Here is a 23,290-nt window from a genome sequence, read left to right as displayed (position 1 = left end):
ATCAAACCAATCAGTGACCACTCGTGCCCTGTGGATGGGGGCGTTGTCATCCTGGATAGAAATGATTCACCATAGGTTGAAGGTGATCACTCAGAATGGCTGTGTATTTATTGGTGTTTACTTTGCTCTCTAAGAAGTTGAGTGGACTTTAACCATGCCAGGAAAATGCACTCCATCACCATAACAGATCCACCAGAACCCTCATTTACTCAAGGGTTTCCATTATTTTGGCAGTTACCTCCATCTGTCTGTCTGTCTGTCTGTCTGTCTGTCTGTCTGTCTGTCTGTCTGTCTGTCTGTCTGTCTGTAGCAATGCTTTATCTCATTACCAGAACAAAGGCATCAGTGTAGTGACACATGGTCTCATAAACATAGCCTGTACTGTGCCTCATTCATAAACATAGCCTGTACCTCATTCATAAACATAGCCTGTACTGTGCCTCATTCATTCACATAGCCTGTACCTCATTCATTCACATAGCCTGTACTGTGCCTCATTCATTCACATAGCCTGTACTGTACCTCATTCATTCACATAACCTGTACTGTACCTCTTTCATTCACATAGCCTGTACTGTACCTCTTTCATTCACATAGCCTGTACCTCATTCATAAACATAGCCTGTACTGTACCTCATTCATAAGTATAGCCTGTACTGTACCTCATTCATTCACATAGCCTGTACTGTACCTCATTGATAAGCATAGCCTGTACTGTACCTCATTGATAAGCATAGCCTGTACTGTACCTCATTCACTCACATAGCCTGTACTGTGCCTCATTCATAAACATAGCTTGTACTCTACCTCATTCATAAACATAGCCTGTACTGTGCCTCATTCATAAACATACATAGCCTGTACTGTCCTTAATTTTTGGCAGTTACAACTTTATTCTAAAATTTATAAAATAAAAGTTTTTCCTCCTCAATCTGCACACAATACCCCATAATGACATCGCAATACCCCATAATGACATCACAATGCCCCATAATGACAAAGCAACAACAGGTCTTTAGAATAAAACAAAAAAAAATGAAATACCTTATTTACATAAGTATTCAGATACTTTGCTAAGACACTCAAAATTGTGCTCAGGTGAATCCTGTTTCCAATGATCATCCTTGAGATGTTTCTACAACTTCACTGGAGTCTACCTGTGGTCAATTCAAGACTCTTCCTAGAGCTGGCCACCCAGCCAAACTGAGCAATCGGGGGAGAAGGGCCTTGGTCAGGGACCTGAACAAGAACCAGATGGTCACTCTGGCAGAGCTTCAGAGTTCCTCTGTGGAGATGGGAGAACCTTCCAGAAGGACAACCATCTCTGCAGCACTCTACCCATCAGGCCTTTGTGGTAGATTGGCCAGGCGGAAGCCACTCCTCAGTAAAAGGCACATGCAATCCGCTTGGAATTTGCCAAAAGGCACCTAAAGAACTCAGACCATGATAAACAAGATTCTCTAGTTTGATGAAACCAAGATTGAACTCCTTACGGTGAAGCATGGTGGTGGCAGCATCAGGCTGTGGGGATGTTTTTCAGAGGCAGGGACTGGGAGACTAGTCAGGATCGAGGCAAAGATGAACGGAGCAAAGTACAGAGAGATCCTTGATGAAAACCTGCTCTAGAGCACTCAGGACCTCAGACTGGGGCGAAGGTTCACCTTCCAACAGGACAACTACCCTAAGCACACAGCCAAGACAGCGCAGGAGTGGCTTCAGGACAAGTCTCTGAATGTCCTTGAGTGGCCCAGCCAGAGCCCGGACTTGAAGCAGATCGAATCTCTGGAGAGACCTGAAAATAGCTGTGCAGCGATGCTCCCCATCCAACCTGACAGAGCTTGAGAGGATCTGCAGAGAAGAATGGGAGAAACTCCCCAAATACAGGTGTGCCAAGCTTGTAGCGTCATACCCAAGAAGACTCGAAGCTGTAATCGCTGCCAAAGGTGCTTCAACAAAGTACTGAGTAAAGGGTCTGAATACTTATGTAAATGTGACATATGTTTTTTGTTTTTTATAAATTTGCTAAAATTTCTTAAAACCTGTTTTGATTTGTCATTATGGGGTATTGTGTGTAGATTGATGAAGGGGGGGGGGGGAAACAATTTAATCCATTTTAGAATAAGGCTGTAACGTAACAAAATGTGGAAAAAGTGAAGGGGTCTAAATACTTGATATTGATCTTGAACAGGATTATCTATTTTGGATGCAATTTGAATGTTGTTGATAAAGTGAGAGAAAGACTTGCGTGTGCACTGATTTAAAGCAACAATATTCGAGTGATAGGCTGTTTAAAAACTCTTGAGCTGCAATAAAAAAAAAAAATATATATATCTTTACAATTACAAAATAAGGTGACCCCCGAAAGCCAGATGCAGATGTATAAATTCGACGTGCGTTCTGTCCTAATATTACTGTAGCATCGGCTATGATGCAACAAATGTACCTGTCACAAAGTGAGAAAGTTACCAGCTGTCTGTCCGCACCCTGAGCGTTGATGATTGATCCTTGAGAAAGCAGAGAGAAGGCAATAGAGAAGCTAGATTTACAAATCACATATTATTTTTAACAGTTCCATTTCACGTCATGCTGTTCATAGAAATAATTTATAATAATTGACCGGTTTTTCGCAGGTATTTATCCCGGGAAACCAAGAGTGGGTTTGTGCGGTAATTCTTAGTAAATCTCGGTAACCCGGTTCCTGCCAATAAACCCTAACACACACGCACACACACACACACACACACACACCCGCACACACACACACGCGCACACACACACACACACACACACACACACACATACACACACACACACGCACACGCGCACACACACACACACACACACCACACACACACACACAATTAGGGATAGACGTTATGCACAGGTACATGCAGGGTGTAGACTTTAGCTCAGCATGCTAATGTGAGAGTATTTGTTGTGGCTATTCTCTAAATCTGACTCTCCAGGTTATATAAGCTTCATGACAAGAAGTGTGAACCCATTGCCATGACAGTACCTAGAAAGGTAAGCCACACTCTCTCTATCCCTCTCTCTTCTTACATTAACGAACATGTGTCAAACTCATTCCATGGAGGGCCGAGTGTCTGCAGGTTTTCGCTCCTCCTTTGTACTTGATTGATGAATTAAGGTCACTAATTAGTAAGGAACTCCCCTCACCTGGTTGTCTAGGGCTTAATTGATAGGCAAAACCAAAAACCTGCAGACACGAGGCCCTCCATGGAATGTGTTTGACACCCCTGCTTTAACGGATTGTTAAAACTAACCATATTTCCCTCTCTTGCACCTCTCCCCTCCAGTCGGACCTGTTCCAGGATGACCTGTATCCAGACACGGCAGGTCCTGACCCGGCCCTGGAGCCAGAGGAGTGGCTGGAGGGTCGAGACGAGGACCCCATCCTTCAGTCCATGAGGGACGGCTATGTTCCCCCCAAGAGCCGCGAGCTCAAAGTGGCCAGGAAGAATGTTCTGGACTCCAGACCCACCCCCAGACGCAGCATGTCCTCCCGCGATGGCTCAGCCAACCTGCCCGTGAGTCACACTAAATATATCACCTCTTTATTTGACTGTTTGTCTAAAAATCCTTGTCCCCGACCTGTCTGTCCTGTCCCCGACCTGTCTGTCCTGTCTCTGACCTGTCTGTCCTGTCTCTGACCTGTCTGTCCTTGTCCCCGACCTGTCTGTCCTGTCCCCGACCTGTCTGTCCTGTCCTTGACCTGTCTGTCCTGTCCTTGACCTGTCTGTCCTGTCCTTGACCTGTCTCTCCTGTACCTGCCTGTCCCTGACCTGCCTGTCCTGTCCCTGACCTGCCTGTCCTGTCCCTGACCTGTCTTTCCTGTTTCTTCTTTCCATCTCCTCTTTCCCTTCCTCCTTCCGTCTCTTCCTCCCTCCATCTCTCTCTTTCCTCCATCTCTCTTTCCTCTACCCCTCTATCCCTCCTTCACTCTCTCTTTCCTCCATCTCTCTTTCCTCCATCTCTCCTTCCTCCATCTCTCCTTCCTCCCTCTCTCTCTTTCCTCCATCTCTCCTTCCTCCACCCCTCTATCCCTCCTTCACTCTCTCTCTTGCCTCCATCTCTCCTTCCTCCACCCCTCTATCCCTCCTTCACTCTCTCTCTTTCCTCCATCTCTCCTTCCTCCCTCTCTCTCCTTCCTCCATCTCTCCTTCCTCCCTCTCTCTCTTTCCTCCATCTCTCCTTCCTCCCTCTCTCTCTTTCCTCCATCTCTCCTTCCTCCACCCCTCTATCCCTCCTTCCCTCTCTCTCTTTCCTCCATCTCTCCCCTCCACCCCTCTATCCCTCCTTCCCTCTCTCCAGCCTCAGTTGGTAGACTGGTTGTTGGAGGAAGTTAAGAATCTCAAGGCGACAGTTCTGTCTCAAGAGAAGAGAATCTGTGACTTGGAGAATAAACTATCCAAGTACACCAACGGCACAGCCTGACACACACAGACACACACATCCCGCACACACACACACCACGGCAACCCCTACACACACAAATACAGATACAAAGTTTAAAAACACACTGAAACAACACTGTCATTCCCCTACACACACACTGCACAATAACCTTACTGACCTTATATACACAGCGTGATTCAGTCAAAGGCATAATCAACAAGCACATTGCACTTGACCCTTAAAGGCGCATTGTCAGAGGTGCAGTGTGCAACCTGCCTTTAAATGAATCTGTCCTTAACAATCCCAATAACCCCTAACTTCAAACACACATAACTCTCCACCCCCCAAAACACACACATACATAAAAACACACACCACACCAATGCTCACCCTAGAGAGAGAGATGTCAGTTGAACATACTGTATGAGTAAAAGGCTTGTGAGAAAGTGAGCTGTTACTAGGTTCGCAAAATGTCCGGTAATTTCTCCAAATTTTCAAGAAATCTTGTGTTTGAAGAATTGTAGAATCAGGAGAGAATACGCCGGGAAATCTGGAATCCTCCAAACAGGATTTCTGGAAAACCTGGGAATTTTGTGAAAGTTCCCACATGAAAAAAAATACTGTAATGTATACTATGGTAGGAATACTGTAGTATTTACTGTAGTGCTTATACAGAGTGGAGTCAGCAAAATACTGTAGTATTTAAAGTGTATTATAGTATAAATACTGTAGTAAAAATAACAGTATGTACTGTAGTATTTTTGCAGACTGTAGTATACTGTAGTATTTACTGTTGTATTTTTGCAGACTGTAGTATACTGTAGTATTTACTGTAGTGTTTTTGCAGACTGTAGTATACTGTAGTATTTACTGTAGTGTTTTTGCAGACTGTAGTATACTGTAGTATTTACTGTTGTGTTTTTGCAGACTGTAGTATACTGTAGTATTTACTAAAGTGTTTTTATTTTATTATCTTCTATATAGAAGTGTGTGTGTGTGGGGGGGGGGGTTCTCCTTGAAGAAATCTACTGGAGAAATACTAAAAGAGCTAATTTTCCACAACCTGTAAGGAACAGACTTCAGCGCTTCTGCTTTTTTCTATAACTTGTAGTGAACACAATATATGGTCTATACTTGGCATGTCGGTTTCTCACTTATGTGAATATGGGGGAGGGGAATGGGCAGGGTACATGCAAATTGAATACTGTATTATTTACTATATATTTTTTTAAATGTAGTTTTTTTGCAGACTGTAGTGTTTTTGCCGACATTATTGTAGTATTTACTACAGTGTTATTTTGTGGATAATGCTGTAGTATTTACTACAGTGTTATTTTGTGGATAATGCTGTAGTATTTACTACAGTGTTATTTTGTGGATAATGCTGTAGTATTTACTATAGTATTCTACAGTATACTACAAAATTCTATACTAAGTACTACACATGATTGAGGGATACTACAGTGTGTAGTATAGTATTCTACAGTATACTAAAGTTTACTACAGTATTTTATATTAAGTCCTGTAGTATTCTATAGTAAACTGTAGTATTTTTTTATGTGGGTTATCTGAATTTTGCAACCAACCCTAGTTTTGAGTTTGTATTTACATACAGTCCAAAAGATGAATGCAGGTCTGGTTGGGGGACTAAAGTAAGTCATTCAAGTTTGTTTAGTTGTTTTTTTATTGTTGTTTTCAGAGGATAGGTTTTCCAGAAAGTTCTCTCGCTCTAGGTGCTTCTGGATATTGGATCACACCCACTCTGTCCCCCTCCCTGTCCCCCTCCTTATCCGTCCATCGCCGACCAACACTCATTAATAACAGGATCTGTCAACCTTTTCAAAATGTAAATAGTGCGATTATAAAAATAACAAAAATAAAAAACGAGTTTTGTGTATTCTGTAAAGGATGAGACATGACATCAATAAAAACAATCTTTCTTTTTTTAAAGCTTGGGCTATCCTTTCAATTTCTCACGGAGCTGCTCATATTGTAGCTATGTTATTAGGTATTATACTGCTCATATTGTAGATGTGTTATTAGGTATTATACTGCTCATATTGTAGATGTGTTATTAGGTATTATACTGCTCATATTGTAGCTGTGTTATTAGGTATTATACTGCTCATATTGTAGCTGTGTGTTATTAGGTATTATACTGCTCATATTGTAGATGTGTTATTAGGTATTATACTGCTCATATTGTAGCTGTGTGTTATTAGGTATTATACTGCTCATATTGTAGCTGTGTGTTATTAGGTATTATACTGCTCATATTGTAGATGTGTTATTAGGTATTATACTGCTCATATTGTAGCTGTGTTATTAGGTATTATACTGCTCATATTGTAGCTGTGTGTTATTACTGCTCATATTGTAGCTGTGTGTTATTAGGTATTATACTGCTCATATTGTAGATGTGTGTTATTAGGTATTATACTGCTCATATTGTAGCTGTGTGTTATTAGGTATTATACTGCTCATATTGTAGCTGTGTTATTAGGTATTATACTGCTCATATTGTAGCTGTGTGTTATTAGGTATTATACTGCTCATATTGTAGCTGTGTTATTAGGTATTATACTGCTCATATTGTAGCTGTGTTATTAGGTATTATACTGCTCATATTGTAGCTGTGTTATTAGGTAGTATACTGCTCATATTGTAGCTGTGTGTTATTAGGTATTATACTGCTCATATTGTAGCTGTGTGTTATTAGGTATTATACTGCTCATATTGTAGCTGTGTTATTAGGTATTATACTGCTCATATTGTAGCTGTGTTATTAGGTATTATACTGCTCATATTGTAGCTGTGTGTTATTAGGTATTATACTGCTCATATTGTAGCTGTGTGTTATTACTGCTCATATTGTAGCTGTGTTATTAGGTATTATACTGCTCATATTGTAGCTGTGTGTTATTACTGCTCATATTGTAGCTGTGTGTTATTAGGTATTATACTGCTCATATTGTAGCTGTGTGTTATTAGGTATTATACTGCTCATATTGTAGCTGTGTGTTATTAGGTATTATACTGCTCATATTGTAGCTGTGTGTTATTACTGCTCATATTGTAGCTGTGTGTTATTAGGTATTATACTGCTCATATTGTAGCTGTGTGTTATTAGGTATTATACTGCTCACATTGTAGCTGTGTGTTATTAGGTAGTATACTGCTCATATTGTAGCTGTGTGTTATTAGGTATTATACTGCTCATATTGTAGCTGTATGTTATTAGGTATTATACTGCTCATATTGTAGCTGTGTGTTATTACTGCTCATATTGTAGCTGTGTTATTAGGTATTATACTGCTCATATTGTAGCTGTGTTATTAGGTATTATACTGCTCATATTGTAGCTGTGTTATTAGGTATTATACTGCTCATATTGTAGCTGTGTGTTATTAGGTATTATACTGCTCATATTGTAGCTGTGTTATTAGGTATTATACTGCTCATATTGTAGCTGTGTTATTAGGTATTATACTGCTCATATTGTAGCTGTGTGTTATTACTGCTCATATTGTAGCTGTGTGTTATTAGGTATTATACTGCTCATATTGTAGCTGTGTGTTATTAGGTATTATACTGCTCATATTGTAGCTGTGTTATTAGGTATCATACTGCTCATATTGTAGCTGTGTTATTAGGTATTATACTGCTCATATTGTAGCTGTGTGTTATTACTGCTCATATTGTAGCTGTGTGTTATTATGTATTATACTGCTCATATTGTAGCTGTGTGTTATTAGGTATTATACTGCTCATATTGTAGCTGTGTGTTATTACTGCTCATATTGTAGCTGTGTTATTAGGTATTATACTGCTCATATTGTAGCTGTGTGTTATTAGGTATTATACTGCTCATATTGTAGATGTGTGTTATTAGGTATTATACTGCTCATATTGTAGCTGTGTTATTAGGTATTATACTGCTCATATTGTAGCTGTGTTATTAGGTATTATACTGCTCATATTGTAGCTGTGTTATTAGGTATTATACTGCTCATATTGTAGCTGTGTGTTATTAGGTATTATACTGCTCATATTGAAGCTGTGTGTTATTAGGTATTATACTGCTCATATTGTAGCTGTGTGTTATTAGGTATTATACTGCTCATATTGTAGCTGTGTGTTATTAGGTATTATACTGCTCACATTGTAGCTGTGTGTTATTAGGTAGTATACTGCTCATATTGTAGCTGTGTGTTATTAGGTATTATACTGCTCATATTGTAGCTGTATGTTATTAGGTATTATACTGCTCATATTGTAGCTGTGTGTTATTACTGCTCATATTGTAGCTGTGTTATTAGGTATTATACTGCTCATATTGTAGCTGTGTTATTAGGTATTATACTGCTCATATTGTAGCTGTGTTATTAGGTATTATACTGCTCATATTGTAGCTGTGTGTTATTAGGTATTATACTGCTCATATTGTAGCTGTGTTATTAGGTATTATACTGCTCATATTGTAGCTGTGTTATTAGGTATTATACTGCTCATATTGTAGCTGTGTGTTATTACTGCTCATATTGTAGCTGTGTGTTATTAGGTATTATACTGCTCATATTGTAGCTGTGTGTTATTAGGTATTATACTGCTCATATTGTAGCTGTGTTATTAGGTATCATACTGCTCATATTGTAGCTGTGTTATTAGGTATTATACTGCTCATATTGTAGCTGTGTGTTATTACTGCTCATATTGTAGCTGTGTGTTATTATGTATTATACTGCTCATATTGTAGCTGTGTGTTATTAGGTATTATACTGCTCATATTGTAGCTGTGTGTTATTACTGCTCATATTGTAGCTGTGTTATTAGGTATTATACTGCTCATATTGTAGCTGTGTGTTATTAGGTATTATACTGCTCATATTGTAGATGTGTGTTATTAGGTATTATACTGCTCATATTGTAGCTGTGTTATTAGGTATTATACTGCTCATATTGTAGCTGTGTTATTAGGTATTATACTGCTCATATTGTAGCTGTGTTATTAGGTATTATACTGCTCATATTGTAGCTGTGTGTTATTAGGTATTATACTGCTCATATTGAAGCTGTGTGTTATTAGGTATTATACTGCTCATATTGTAGCTGTGTTATTAGGTATTATACTGCTCATATTGTAGCTGTGTTATTAGGTATTATACTGCTCATATTGTAGCTGTGTGTTATTAGGTATTATACTGCTCATATTGTAGCTGTGTGTTATTAGGTAGTATACTGCTCATATTGTAGCTGTGTGTTATTAGGTATTATACTGCTCATATTGTAGCTGTGTTATTAGGTATTATACTGCTCATATTGTAGCTGTGTGTTATTAGGTATTATACTGCTCATATTGTAGCTGTGTGTTATTACTGCTCATATTGTAGCTGTGTTATTAGGTAGTATACTGCTCATATTGTAGCTGTGTGTTATTAGGTATTATACTGCTCATATTGTAGCTGTGTGTTATTACTGCTCATATTGTAGCTGTGTGTTATTAGGTATTATACTGCTCATATTGTAGCTGTGTTATTAGGTATTATACTGCTCATATTGTAGCTGTGTGTTATTAGGTATTATACTGCTCATATTGTAGCTGTGTGTTATTAGGTATTAGGCCAGAAAATGGCGACAAATCCCCAAGTCTCTCCCTCCCTATCTCTCTCTCTCTCTCTCTCACACACACACACACACACACACACGGAGAAACAAAGTGAAATCTACTGCTGTTCTCAGAATCAACAACCTTGATAACCTCGTGTGTGTGTGTGTGTGTGTGTGTGTGTGTGTGTGTGTGTGTGTGTGTGTGTGTGTGTGTGTGTGTGTGTGTGTGTGTGTGTGTGTGTGTGTGTGTGTGTGTGTGTGTGTGTGTGTGTGTGTGTGTGTGTGTGCGTGCGCGTGCGCGTGCGTGCGTGCGTGCGTGCGTGCGTGCGTGCGTGCGTGTGTGTGTTTCCATTTACCGGACATTTGAGAAATGTCCTGGACCCATACAGTTCATTCGGAAAGTATTCAGACCCCACCTGATTTACATAAGTATTCAGACCCCACCTGATTTACATAAGTATTCAGACCCTTTGCTATGAGACTCGAAACTGAGCTCAGGTCCATCCTGTTTCCATTGATCACCCTTGAAATGTTTCTACAACTTGATTGGACATGATTTCGAAAGGCACACACCTGTCTATATAAGGTCCCAAAATTTCTAAAATCGGGTTTTGCTTTGTAATTTACATTTTAGTCATTTAGCAGACGCTCTTATCCAGAGCGACTTACAGTAGTGAACACATATCATTTCATGCATTTTTTTTCTTCTTTTTTGTACTGTCCCCCCCGTGGGAATCGAACCCACAACCTTGGCGTTGCAAACACCATGCTCTACCAACTGAGCCACAGGGAAGACTAGCACGTCTATTATGACTATTCCCTAATTATGTTGTATTGTGTGTAGATTGATGAGATGGGGGGGGGGGGGACACACACACACTATTTAATCCATTTTAGAATAAGGCTGTAACGTAACAAAATGTGGAAAAAGTCAAGGGGTCTGAATACTTTCCGAATGCACTGTATGGATTGGGTGTGTAACCTGAATATGGCGTCCACCCACAGCGCACCGAATAACAGAAATCACGTTTAGATTATGGTACTTAATCTCAACAGAACATGCAAATCGAGGATGCAAATGACGTGTGTCCTTCTTACTGCGCCACTTTGAAGATGTTGGAGTAACTGATTGGTCCACATGTCCTTTCCCTCAGCCAACGGGACGAGTAACGAATAGCAATAAGATCACTAGCCTATTATGCGTTTATGAGTTTCATATTTCGGGAAGCACATTTTTTCACCATTAAAAAAAAAAAAACACATTTATAATAAATCATTCCATGCATCATCGCATTTGCAGACTTATGTAAGATAGCCTACTATTTGTAATGTGATGAGTATATTGGATAGTCATAATTTAGGCAAAAAATATAAAACTCAATCCCTTTTCGCAACAACAACAAAAAATTCAGTTCAATGCATGGTTCACCGCATATAATATACTCTGCGGACACTGACAAAACAATCAATAAAAGCGACTTTCTCCAACGATAAGAGGAAAGAGACAGAAATAGAATATGACAGGAGGAAAATTATTGTCCAAAAAACGTGCGTTGCTCTCTTTCCTTCCCGCTGTAGACAATTCGATTTAAAACAATCCACAATTTTATTTATTTTTTAAGACTACGGGAAACTAATGATCCTCTGTGGCCAAACCATGCTATAGTAGTCTATTTTGAATGATTTTATTTATTTATGTATAGACAGGAGTAGGCTAATTAGGCTATATACACACTACATGACCAAAAGTATGTGGGCACATGCTCGTTGAACATCTAATTCCAAAATCATGGGTATTAATATGGAGTTGGTCCCCCTTTGCTGCTATAAAAGCCTCCTCTCTTCTGGGAAGGCTTTCCATTAGATATTGGAACATTGCTGCGGGGACTTGCTTCCATTCAGCCACAAGAGCATTAGTGAGGTCAGGCACTGATGTTGGGTGACTAGGCCCTGGCTCACAGTCGGCGTTCCGATTCATCCCAAAGGTGTTCAATGGGGTTGAGGTCAGGGCTCTGTGAGGGCCAGTCAAGTTCTTCCACACCGATCTCGATAAACCATTTCTGTATGGACCTCGCTTTGTGCACAGGGGCATTGTCATGCTGAAACAGGAAAGGCCTTACTCAAACTGTTGCCACAAAGTTGGAAGCACAGAATCGTCTAGAATGTCATTGTATGCTGTATCGTTAAGATTTCCCTTCACTGTAACTTTTTTATTTATTTAACATTTATTTAACTAGGCAAGTCAGTTAAGAACAAATTCTTATTTACAATGAGGCCTACCCCGGCCAGACCCTCCCGTAACCCGGACGACGCTGAGCCAATTGTGCGCCTCCCTTTGGGATTCCCGATCACTGCCGGTTGTGATACAGCCTGGAATCGAACCAAGGTCTGTAGTGACACCTCTAGCACGGACATGCAGTGCCTTAGACTGGGAGCCCTTTAAGGGGCGTAGCCCGAACCATGAAAAACAGCCGCAGACCATTATTCCTCTTCCACCAAACTTTACAGTTGGCACTATGCATTGGGGCAGGTAGCGTTCATCCGATTCATCCGTCGGACTGTCGGATGGTGAAGAGTGGTTCATCACTCCAGAGAACGTGTATCCACTGCTACAGAGTCCAATGGCGGCAATACTTTACGCCACTCCAGCCAACACTTGGCATTGCTCATGGTGATCTTAGGCTTGTATGCAGCTGCTCGGCCATGGAAACCCATTTCATGAAGCTTCCGATGAACAGTTATTGTGCTCACGCTGCCTCCAGTTTGGAACTCCCGTGTCCACATACTTTTGGTCATGTAGTGTAATTTTGGTACCTTAATTAAATGTACTTAGGGAAAGATTTACTTAGCCTATGAGCCTATGTTAATCTACTATCCCCCATAGTAGAAAAGTATATGGTCGGAAGCAAGGTAAAACATGCCTCATAATATGTAGTATAACGTTCAGGTTTCAAACAATTAAGTATATGTTTTCAAAATGGTACTTGCCTCCAGCTCATTACATTTTAGTCATTTAGCAGACGCTCTTATCCAGAGCGACTTACAGTAGTGAATGCATACATTTCATACATTTTCATAATTGTTTCTTTTTTTTTTTCTTTCCCATACTGGTCCCCCGTGGGAATCGAACCCACAACCCTGGCGTTGCAAACACCATGCTCTACCAACTGAGACACAAAGTGGTGTGTGACGTGCTGATGAAGCCTACCTTCCGTTGCCTATGTATTTGAATGGTGAATGAGAAGCGCTTCAATTACCAGTTGAGAAATACAAATATGAGAAGAAAATAAAATGATCATGGACAAAACCAGTTTTTAACACGTGATTGCGTTTAGAATTGTTTCGCAATGATTGGGCTTATTAAACCGCTGTCCAAAGGCTCTGTATCTGTATGACGCGTGTGTGATAAATAACGAATATATACACTCGTGCCAATTTAATTCCACGAAATTATGCAAATTAATGCATACACCGATAAGCATGAGAGGTTTTTTTTTTCTTCTGAACAATTGGCCGGCGCCAATTTTATTTATCGGCTTTTCTATTTTTTTTTATTTTTTTTTAAAGCCAAAAGCCGTAATTACCGCTAACCAAACCCTGGTGTGTCTGTGTAAGCAACATAGAAACCATAGTTTATCACCAGCCAATTGTTGATGTGACCACTTTGATTGGTTGAGTTCAGATATTCATGTTTGCTCAGGGTTTGCTCAGTCCAACATGTGTAACTGTTATCTGTTTACCCAAATTGCCAAATGACCTGCTCTATGTAGACATGGAATAAAAAGGTTGTGTCTGTTCTTTTCACTCTATATCTATGGTGAGTTTAAGCCCAGCACTGATTGCTAATGATTTAGAGAGGGAGGGACTAATGGGGTTGGGAAAGAGGGATAGAGTAGGGAGGGTGAGAGGGAAATATATTTGGTATCTAAAAGAGAGAGAGAGAGGGTAAGGTGACATGCTCCTCCATTGCTTTTTTCTCTCTCTCTCTATTCTTTCTGTCACTCCTAGAGGTTGAGCAGCACTCTAACTCACTGCTTTATTACCAGGGGAAAAACGGAGAAACAGTGGAGCCAACACTGCTGCAAAGACCTGGTATACTAGATCACTGGACTGCTGTAAAGACCTGGTATACTAGATCACTGGACTGCTGCAAAGACCTGGTATACTAGATCACTGGACTACTGTATGGACTGCTGTAAAGACCTGCTATACTAGATCACTGGACTGCTGTAAAGACCTGCTATACTAGATCACTGGACTGCTGTAAAGACCTGCTATACTAGATCACTGGACTGCTGTAAAGACCTGCTATACTAGGTCAATGTAAATACCTGCTATACAACCCTGGCTGTACTTTACCTCTCTGGGCTATCCATATCTTTTACCCAGGACCACATTCAGTAGCCACCGAATGAGAGAACATGTTGTGAATGGGAAGAGGTTCTAGCTCACCTGAAAAACTTGACATTCTAGAGTTCTAAACCTGGACAGTGTGGAGTTCTAGACCTGGACATTGTAGAGTTCTAGACCTGGACATTGTAGAGTTCTAGACCTGGACATTGTGGAGTTCTAGACCTGGACATTGTGGAGTTCTAGACCTGGACATTGTGGAGTTCTAGACCTGGACATTGTGGAGTTCTAGACCTGGACATTGTGGAGTTCTAGACCTGGACATTGTGGAGTTCTAGACCTGGTTCTAAACACGGTAACAATGGCCACTGACCAGGATGTCGTCACCTCCAGTGAGTGGGAGTGTGACAGGTTGTCGTACCTCCTGCCCTCCCTGCTGCTGTTCCTGCTCTACCTGGCTCTCCGCTGGCCCCCGATACAGCGAAGGGCGAGGCTGGGGGTGAAGGCTGCCGCCTGGTGGCTGTGGGTGGCACTGTGCTGGGTCCTGGAGCTCCCCATCCACCACCCTGACACAGAGCCAGGCTGGGGCAAGGAGAGGGGAGGAACACAGGAACAGGGGCATGGATCATCCCCAGGCCTTGCCATAGGACCGTCACCAGAGAAAAGCTGGGGTAGGGAGAGGGGAATGGGCCTTGGCTTGGGATCACATCCAACCCTCTCCCCAGCCCCAGGACCCACTCTAGCCTGTAAGCCCACAGCCCTGGCCCGGTTCCTACTCCAGCACTGTTGTTCCCTGGCCAGACCCAGACTGGCCCCATGGCCCAGGGGGGACCCCCACCTCCAGACCCTCTCAAGTTTGCTATTGGGGGGCCTGACTGCAGGAGACCAGGGACAAGAGGAGGTCAACTTTACCCGAGACCACCTTCTACTGAAGGACGGGGGAGTTGTGGCTCTGGACTGGGCTGTAGGCGTAAGTGGGGGAGAGGCGGTGGGACGGGAGAGAGGGAAGGATCACCATCCTGGGGGGAAGGCATTGGGCTGCCACACCTCCACACCTCCAATCCTCCTTCTCATCCCTCACTACTGGGGAGGGGTGACGCCCCACCTGAGGGGTCTGTGTAGAATGGCTCTTCGTCAGGGTTTCTATACCCTCGTGTTTCACTGTAGGGGCACGGGAGGGTGCCCTCTCACCACGCCGCGGCTGACTGAGTATGGAGACTCTGCTGACCTGGTGCAGGTACACAATAATATTACTATAATAATTGTATGGTCTATAATTGACCTAATAATGATATTGTATATAATGTTGAACATACAAAGGCTGAATGGGACACATGCATACAATATGGTCTCAGTACTCTGACATGTCATGTACAGTTGAAGTCGGAAGTTTACATACACCTTAAGCCAAATATATTTAAACTCAGTATTTCACAATTCCTGACATTTAATCCTAGTAAAAATGTCTTAGGTCAGTCAGTTAGACCCCTCCTAGTGAGTGTAGCAATATCAGTAAGCTAGCTAGCTGCTTTTATTTCATTCATCACATTCCCAGTGGGTATGAAGTTTACATACACCTTAAGCCAAATACATTTAAACTCAGTATTTCACAATTCCTGACATTTAATCCTAGTAAAAATGTCTTAGGTCAGTTAGGATCACCACTTTTTATTTTAAGAATGTGAAATGTCAGAATAATAGTAGAGAGAATGATTTATTTCAGCTTTTATTTCTTTCATCACATTCCCAGTGGGTCAGAAGTTTACATACACTCAATTAGTATTTGGTAGCATTGCCTTTAAGTTGTTTAACTTGGGTCAAACATTTCAGGCAGCCTTCCACAAGCTTCCCACAATAAGTTGGGTACATTTTGGCCCATTCCTCCTGACAGAGCTGGTGGAACTGAGTCAGGTTTGTAGGCCTTCTTGCTCGCACACACTTTTTCAGTTCTGCCCACAAATCTTCTATAGGATTGAGGTCAGGGCTTTGTGATGGCCACTCCAATACCTTGACTTTGTTTTCCTTAAGCCATTTTGCCACAACTTTGGAAGAATGCTTGGGGACATTGTCCATTTGGAAGACCCATTTATGACCAAGCTTTAACTACCTGACTGATGTCTTGAGATGATGCTTCAATACATCCACATCATTTTGATGATGCCATCTATTTTGTGAAGTGCACCAGCAAAGCACCCCCACAATGTGAACCGTCGTCTGGCTTTTTTTATGGCAGTTCTGGAGCAGTGGCTTCTTCCTTGCTGAGCGGCCTTTCAGGTTATGTCGATATACGACTTGTTTTACTGTGGATATAGATACGTTTGTACCTGTTTCCTCCAGCATCATCACAAGGTCCTTTGCTGTTGTTTTGGGATTGATTTCCACAGCTGCGTGGTTCCATGGTGTTTATACTTGCGTACTATTGTTTGTACAGATGAATGTGGTACCTTCAGGCATTTGGAAACTGCTCCCAAGGATGAACCAGACTTGTGGAGGTCACTTTTTTTTCTGAGGTCTTGGCTGATTTCTTTTGATTTTCCAATGATGTCAAGCAAAGAGGCACTGAGTTTGAAGGTAGGCCTTGAAATACATCCACAGGTACACCTCCAATTTACTCAAATAATGTCAATTAGCCTATCAGAATCTTCTAAAGCCATGACATCATTTTCTGGAATTTTCCAAGCTGTTTAAAGGCACAGTCAACTTAGTGTATGTAAACTTCTGACCCACTGGAATTGTGATACTGGGAATTATAAGTGAAATAATCTGTCTGTAAATAATTGTTCGAAAAATGACTTGTGTCATGCACAAAGTAGATGTCCTAACCGACTTGCCAAAACTATAGTTTGTTAACATGAAATTTGTGGAGTGGTTGAAAAACGAGTTTTAATGACTCCAACCTAAGTGTATGTAAACTTCCGTCTTCAAATGTAAATGCATACCTAGGTCCCCTCCTAGTGAGACCATTGAGCTAGTCCTAGAACCCTCCTAGTGAGTTTAGCAATATCAGTAAGCTAGCTAGCTGGTTTTATAACAATATCAGTAAGCTAGCTAGCCAGTTTTCTAACAATATCAGTAGGCTAGCTAGCTGGCTGGTTTTACAACAATATCAGAAGGCTAGCTAGCTAGCTGGTTTTACAACAATATCAGAAGGCTAGCTAGTTAGCTGGTTTCATAACTATATCAGTAGGCTAGCTAGCTGGTTTCATAACTATATCAGTAGGCTAGCTAGCTAGCTGGTTTCATAACTATATCAGTAGGCTAGCTAGCTAGCTGGTTTCATAACTATATCAGTAGGCTAGCTAGCTAACTGGTTTCATAACTATATCAGTAGGCTAGCTAGCTAGCTGGTTTCATAACTATATCAGTAGGCTAGCTAGCTGGTGTCATAACTATATCAGTAGGCTAGCTAGCTAGCTGGTTTTACAACAATATCAGAAAGCTAGTTAGCCGGGTTTTATAGTAATTTTAGTCGGCCAGCTAGCTGGTTTTATAACAATATCAGTAAACTAGCAAGCTGTTTTTATAACAATATTAAACAACCTTTAACCCTGTGTCCTCCAGACAGTAGCGTATGTGCGTAGCCGGCACCCGTCCTCTGTGCTGGTAGCGGTGAGCGAGGGTTCTGGTTCGGGCCTGCTGCTGTCCTACTTGGGAGAGTGTGGCTCCTCCTCTTACCTGACGGCTGCAGCCTGCATCTCACCTGTCCTGCAGGGCCAGCTGTGGTTTGACACGCCCCTACCGCCACTCTACCGCTGGGCAGTGCTGGTCCAACGCAAACTGCAACTCAGCAGGTAGGAGAGAGATGATGATGATGATTAGTTTATAGAACAATAATCTGCCTCTCCAATTGAAACTCCTAGACCGGGTGTTTTAAACTACAGACCAGTATTACAGTGTACCTTTTTTGAAGTCATTTTCCCCTACATTATCACCTTCAGGATAAACGTTGACGGTTCAACCGTAAATTACCTTGAAAAGTCCATTATAGTGTACCACTCTAACATGCCTGGCATTGAATCCCGGCCATAGTGATGATGGGGTTGGTAAACTGAGCTAAAGCATCAGAGATTATGTTCTGACTCCTTCTTCCTCCCCAGGTATGCCAGTGCCCTTAGTGGGGTGTTAGACGTAGACAGAGCTCTCCACTGTTCCTCCCTCAGAGACTTTGAAGAGACCCTGTTCTGCTCCGCACTGCGACCCAACATCCCCCACCACTCAACCAGTCACACACCGTCCCCAGGGGCCAGAACCGCCAGCGGGACACCAACCGCCAAACCAGGGGCTGCTGTACCCCCACTGAACACCCCCCATCTGACGGGACCCCACAACACCAAACTGGAGGCCATGTCTGGGGCCAAAACCGTCTCCCCCACCCTTATCTCCACTCCCAGGGTTCCAACCACCAGAGCAGGGGACACAGCACCCCACCAACACACCCCACACCACTCAACAGGACCCCTCCTGCCTGGGGCCTCCACACACATCCCTGGGGCCCCAGCCTCCACCTCTGGAGCCAGATCAGGTGCCACAGGGGCCACTGCTCCTCCACCCTCCCTTAGGGGAGCTGGGGTAGCAGGGGTATCAGGGGTAGGTGGGGTGGCAGCCTGGGTGCTGGGGGAGCGGGGTCGTCCTGCCAGGGACTGGGAGAGTTACTGGGAGAGGAACGAACCTCTGAGGGACGCAGACGAGGTGGCGGTTCCCGTGCTCTGCCTCTGTAGCCGTGACGACCCCCTCCTGCCGCCCGCCTCCACCCTGCCCCTCGCCCTTTTCCAAAACAACCCTTATTTCTTGCTGGCGCTGACGGAGACGGGCGGGCACTGTGGGTTTGGACTGGAGGAGGGAGGTAACTGGAGTAATGTGTCTGTGTTGGAGTACTTCAGGGTGGTGGCTGAGTTTCTGAAGGGGGAGGAGAGGAAGGGGACGAGGTGGGGGGGTGTAGGGGGGGTACGGGCATGGGCAGGCAGAGGGGCAGTACCATGCTACCCCCCCCGGAGGAAGAGGAGGGAGTCCATGATGAAGAGAGAGAGACCCAGCACACAGTCACACACACAGGAACACCTCAACGATGGAGGGGGAGGAGGAGGAAGAGGAGGGGAGGAGGGACCGTTTACCTGGCAGAGGTCCTACACGCGCTGAGAAAGAAGGAGAGGATGGAGGGGGAGGAGGAAGAGTGAAATGGGAGACACCCCAGAGAGCACTGATGAAAGAGAGAAAAGGAGGAAGATGAGCGGAGTACAGGGAAGAAAAAAATAATAATAATTAGCACATTTTTTAAGACGGGATTCAATCCGATCAGAGGTAGTTCCGCATTATAGCAAGCTTGCCATTTAAAGGTAATTTCCGATTGAGCTGACGTATGCAGTGTTTACCGTGAATGGGGTCTGAGGCGAATGCAGGAAAGTTGCCTTTAAAATTTGCATAGCTAACAAAGCGCGATCAAATGTAATCCTCTTGCCCTCCCTAGATGTGACTGAGGTTTAGACCACAGGAGGTTGGTGGCACCTTAATGGGGAGGACGGGCTCTTGGTAACGACTGGAGCGGAATAGTATCAAATACCTCAAACCTGTGGTTTCCATGGTTTCCACATTCGCGCCGTTCCGGTCATTATTATGAGCCGTCCTCCCCTGGTTTGGACACGTGCTTTTCTACAATGGACAAATTTGATGGCCAACCAAAGTTGAAAGAGCACAGTGAATCTGAATGTCCATTAATCTGGAAACCCAGAACCAAGTCTTGCGTGTGTGGCTGTGTTGGCCAGCTTCTTGGAGAACAGTCTGTTTATTGAATGGGTTATTGAGTGGTCTCCTCATGAGTCAGTGTTACTCAGAACAGGGGATGTGGGATGCATCCCAATTGGCACTCTATTCCCTATATAGTGCACTACTTTGGACCAAGGTGATATATTCCTTTATAGAGAATATGGTGCCATTTGGGATGCAGATGTGATCTTCAGTCATAGCAGGGGGGGGGGGGGGGGGGGGGGGGTGAGGTACATGTCACTTTCAGGACCCAGTCTACCAAAAACAATTAACGCATTGATCTATCTGTGATCTAACAGGCACTCTGTGAGCTTAGCTTACATAAGGAAACAGATGGGACTGGGAATGATTCTAGCATAGATATACACAGAATGGGTGGTAGAACTGATCTAGCTCTTAAATCTAGAACAGACACAGCACTTCATTGTTTATGACAAAGCCTCTGACAGAAGCATAGTCCAGCGTCTTTAAATGGGAATATCAGTTCTATGGTTTTGTATTTCTGTAAATATATTAAAGCTACAGTAGTATTACTTGTTTGCTTGTTATTTGTGTTCATGCTATAGTGCATCAAATCAAATCAAACTTTATTTGCCACATGCGCTGAATACAACAAGTGTAGACTTTACCGTGAGATGGTTATTTACAAGTCCTTAACCAACAGTGCAGTTCAAGAAGAAGAAAATATTTACCAAGTAGGCTAAAATAAAAAGTAACACAATAAGAATAACGAGGCTATATACAGGGGGCACCGGTACCAAGTCAGTGTTCAGAGGGTACAGGCTAGTTGAGGTAATCTGTACATGTAGGTGGGGGCGAAGTGACTATGCACAGATAATAAACAAACAGCGAGTAGCAGCAGGGTACAAAGGTGGGGGGGGGGGCTGTCAATGTAAATTGTCCGGTGGCGATTTTATGAATTGTTCATCAGATGTTATCTGGTAGTTCTCTGTATAAAGTACGTCTAGGCTGAATCACAGGTGACTAAACTAAACTAAAACGGCAGGTAGAATTAAAACAAACAAAGGAAAACCACAAAAGGCTGCCGGTCTTTGTTTTTGTATGTCTAGGCTGCTAAACAAACAGCCTGATGATCAGCGTAAACAGGATCAGAGTCCTCCTGATGTGTTTACAAGAGAAGAAGAACAGCCACCAAATACATCAGCCATTACAAGTGTTTCAAGGATACTCATGGTATACACCGTCCAACTAAACGCTTACTGGCTGGTTCCTTCTCTACAATGCAACAATGATACATAAGAATACGAACATAAAGTACATTTCCCAGTCGAGTAGAATAAACATTTTAGTATAATACAGGAAGAACAATATTTACACATGTATCAGAGAAAAGTGGTTTGGGGGGGGCAAGTGTTTAAGTTGTGCAGTATTAGCAATAGTAAATAAGAGTCTGGTAACAGCAATTGTGTAGCCTGAATGTATATGTATGTGTGTGTTTGGTTTTACTATCCTTGTGGGGACCAGAAGTACTCACAAGGACAGTAAAACAAGGAACATTTTGGACAAGTAGGGACCTCCTCCATATAGGTTGACTTTATTGGTTATCAGGCCTACAACTGACTGGTTGTAGGAAGTTGTATGTCGTGCAAAGCTACGCAGTCCTGGGTGAACAGGAAGTACAGCAGAGGGCCGAGGACACACCCCTGGGGGGCTCCTGTGTTAAGAGTCAGTCCTGGGTGAACAGGAAGTACAGCAGAGGGCCGAGGACACACCCCTGGGGGGCTCCTGTGTTAAGAGTCAGTCCTGGGTGAACAGGGAGTACAGCAGAGGGCCGAGGACACACCCCTGGGTCCTCAGAGTCAGTCAGGAGGTGTTGTTGCCAATCCTCACAACATGTGGTCTGCTCGTCAGGAAGTCCAGGATCCAGTTGCAGAGGGTGTTGTCCAGACCCAGGGTTCTGAGCTTGGTGCCGAGCTTGGAGGGAACAATAGTGTTGAATGCTGAACTGTAGTCAATGAACAGCAGTCTCACATAGGTGTTTCTCTTGTCCAGATGTGTTACGGCCATGTGAATAGCGATGGAAATGGCATCTTCCGTGGATCTGTTGGAGCGGTAGGCAAACTGGAGTGGGTCCGGTATGACTGGCATGCTGGCCTTGTGGGCCAGGACCAGCCTCTCGAAGCACTTCATGATGACCGGGACAAGTGTGACAGGGCGATAATCATTTCAGCATGTTACCCTGATTTTTTTTTTTGGGGGGGGGGGCTCTGGGACGATGGTGATCTCCTTGAAGCAAGTGGGGACTACAGCTTGGGACAGGGACAGGTTGAAGATGTCTGAGAATGCCATCTGGGTCAGCATTTTTGTTTGTTTGTTGAGTAATCACTCTTTTGAGAGTTTTCCTCAAGTCAGTCTCGGAGAGCGACAGCACCTGGTCGTCCAGAGCGGTGAGAGCCTTTCTGGATGGCTCGGTATCGTCTGCCTTGAAACGAGCATAGTGTTAAGCTCGTCTGGGAGGGAGGCACCACACGGCTTTTTTTTGATTTGTTGTCTGTAGTCCTTGCATAGCCAGGCTTGAGTTGTCAAACATCTATTCAAGTTTGTATATATTTAAATTTTTTATGGATTTGCGTAGCTCGTAACTGCCTTTTTGATATTGTAAGAAGAAATGATGCACCAATATTGAATTTTAAAAAGCCTGTTATATTAACTGAAGTGCCCTTTAAATATAGACTACATGGAAAATTCAATAAATATGAAACAAAGACTTGCTAAAGTGCCAAAATTCTGCGTTTATGAATATGTGCCTCCATCAACTCTGTGTCACTTCTAGGAAGATTTTATCCCACTTAACTCCAACATTTCTCTGTGTTTTTCATCATTTTATCCCACTTAACCCCAACATTTCACCATCATTGTAAAGTCCTAGTGATGTTGTTGCTTTGACAATAATCTGAAGATTATTATTTATTTAATATGATTAGTGATTCATTTACGTCTGTCCCTTAAGGTCAACCGTGAACCGACCTCTCGTTTTAATGTGGTGAAACAATTCCTTTTGAAATATTTTTTATCAAAAGAGACATTAAACATATAGGACAATCATAGTGTAAAAGCTGGTCAGTTTTCTGGTATTTTGTGGTGGAAAACTGAGTTGGTCGAGCTTTAACACGCCAAACCCATTAGACAGTCTAGA

General features: G+C 42.7%; 2 protein-coding genes across 4 annotated transcripts in view; both read left to right on the top strand.

Annotated features, from left to right (window-relative positions):
• The window catches only part of LOC115153860 (coronin-6), a 44,996-nt gene extending 30,795 nt beyond the window's left edge, over positions 1 to 14,201 (top strand). For 2 of the 3 annotated variants that reach the window (XM_029699482.1, XM_029699480.1), the window contains 3 exons: positions 2,967 to 3,024; positions 3,318 to 3,548; positions 4,333 to 5,034. In XM_029699482.1, coding sequence (XP_029555342.1) covers positions 2,967 to 3,024; positions 3,318 to 3,548; positions 4,333 to 4,455 — 412 coding nt within the window. In that variant the 3' untranslated portion in view covers positions 4,456 to 5,034. Of the gene's footprint in view, positions 1 to 2,966; positions 3,025 to 3,317; positions 3,549 to 4,332; positions 5,035 to 14,069 lie in introns of those variants that run through there. The other variant, XM_029699481.1, reaches the window with a different exon arrangement.
• Positions 14,202 to 14,714: 513 nt separating this feature from the next.
• LOC115155057 (protein ABHD15) lies at positions 14,715 to 19,843 on the top strand. Its single transcript, XM_029701850.1, has 4 exons — positions 14,715 to 15,610; positions 17,935 to 18,164; positions 18,471 to 19,344; positions 19,838 to 19,843. Exons 1-4 carry the CDS (start codon positions 14,735 to 14,737, stop codon positions 19,841 to 19,843), a joined length of 1,986 nt encoding a protein of 661 aa, XP_029557710.1. The 5' UTR covers positions 14,715 to 14,734.
• The last annotated feature ends 3,447 nt before the right edge of the window (positions 19,844 to 23,290 follow it).

This window comes from Salmo trutta, chromosome 19 (genome assembly GCF_901001165.1).
Source record: "Salmo trutta chromosome 19, fSalTru1.1, whole genome shotgun sequence".
Lineage (NCBI taxonomy): Eukaryota > Metazoa > Chordata > Actinopteri > Salmoniformes > Salmonidae > Salmo > Salmo trutta.
The sequence above is the reverse complement of the archived record's forward strand: the minus strand, read 5'-3'. Positions and strand labels throughout refer to the sequence as shown.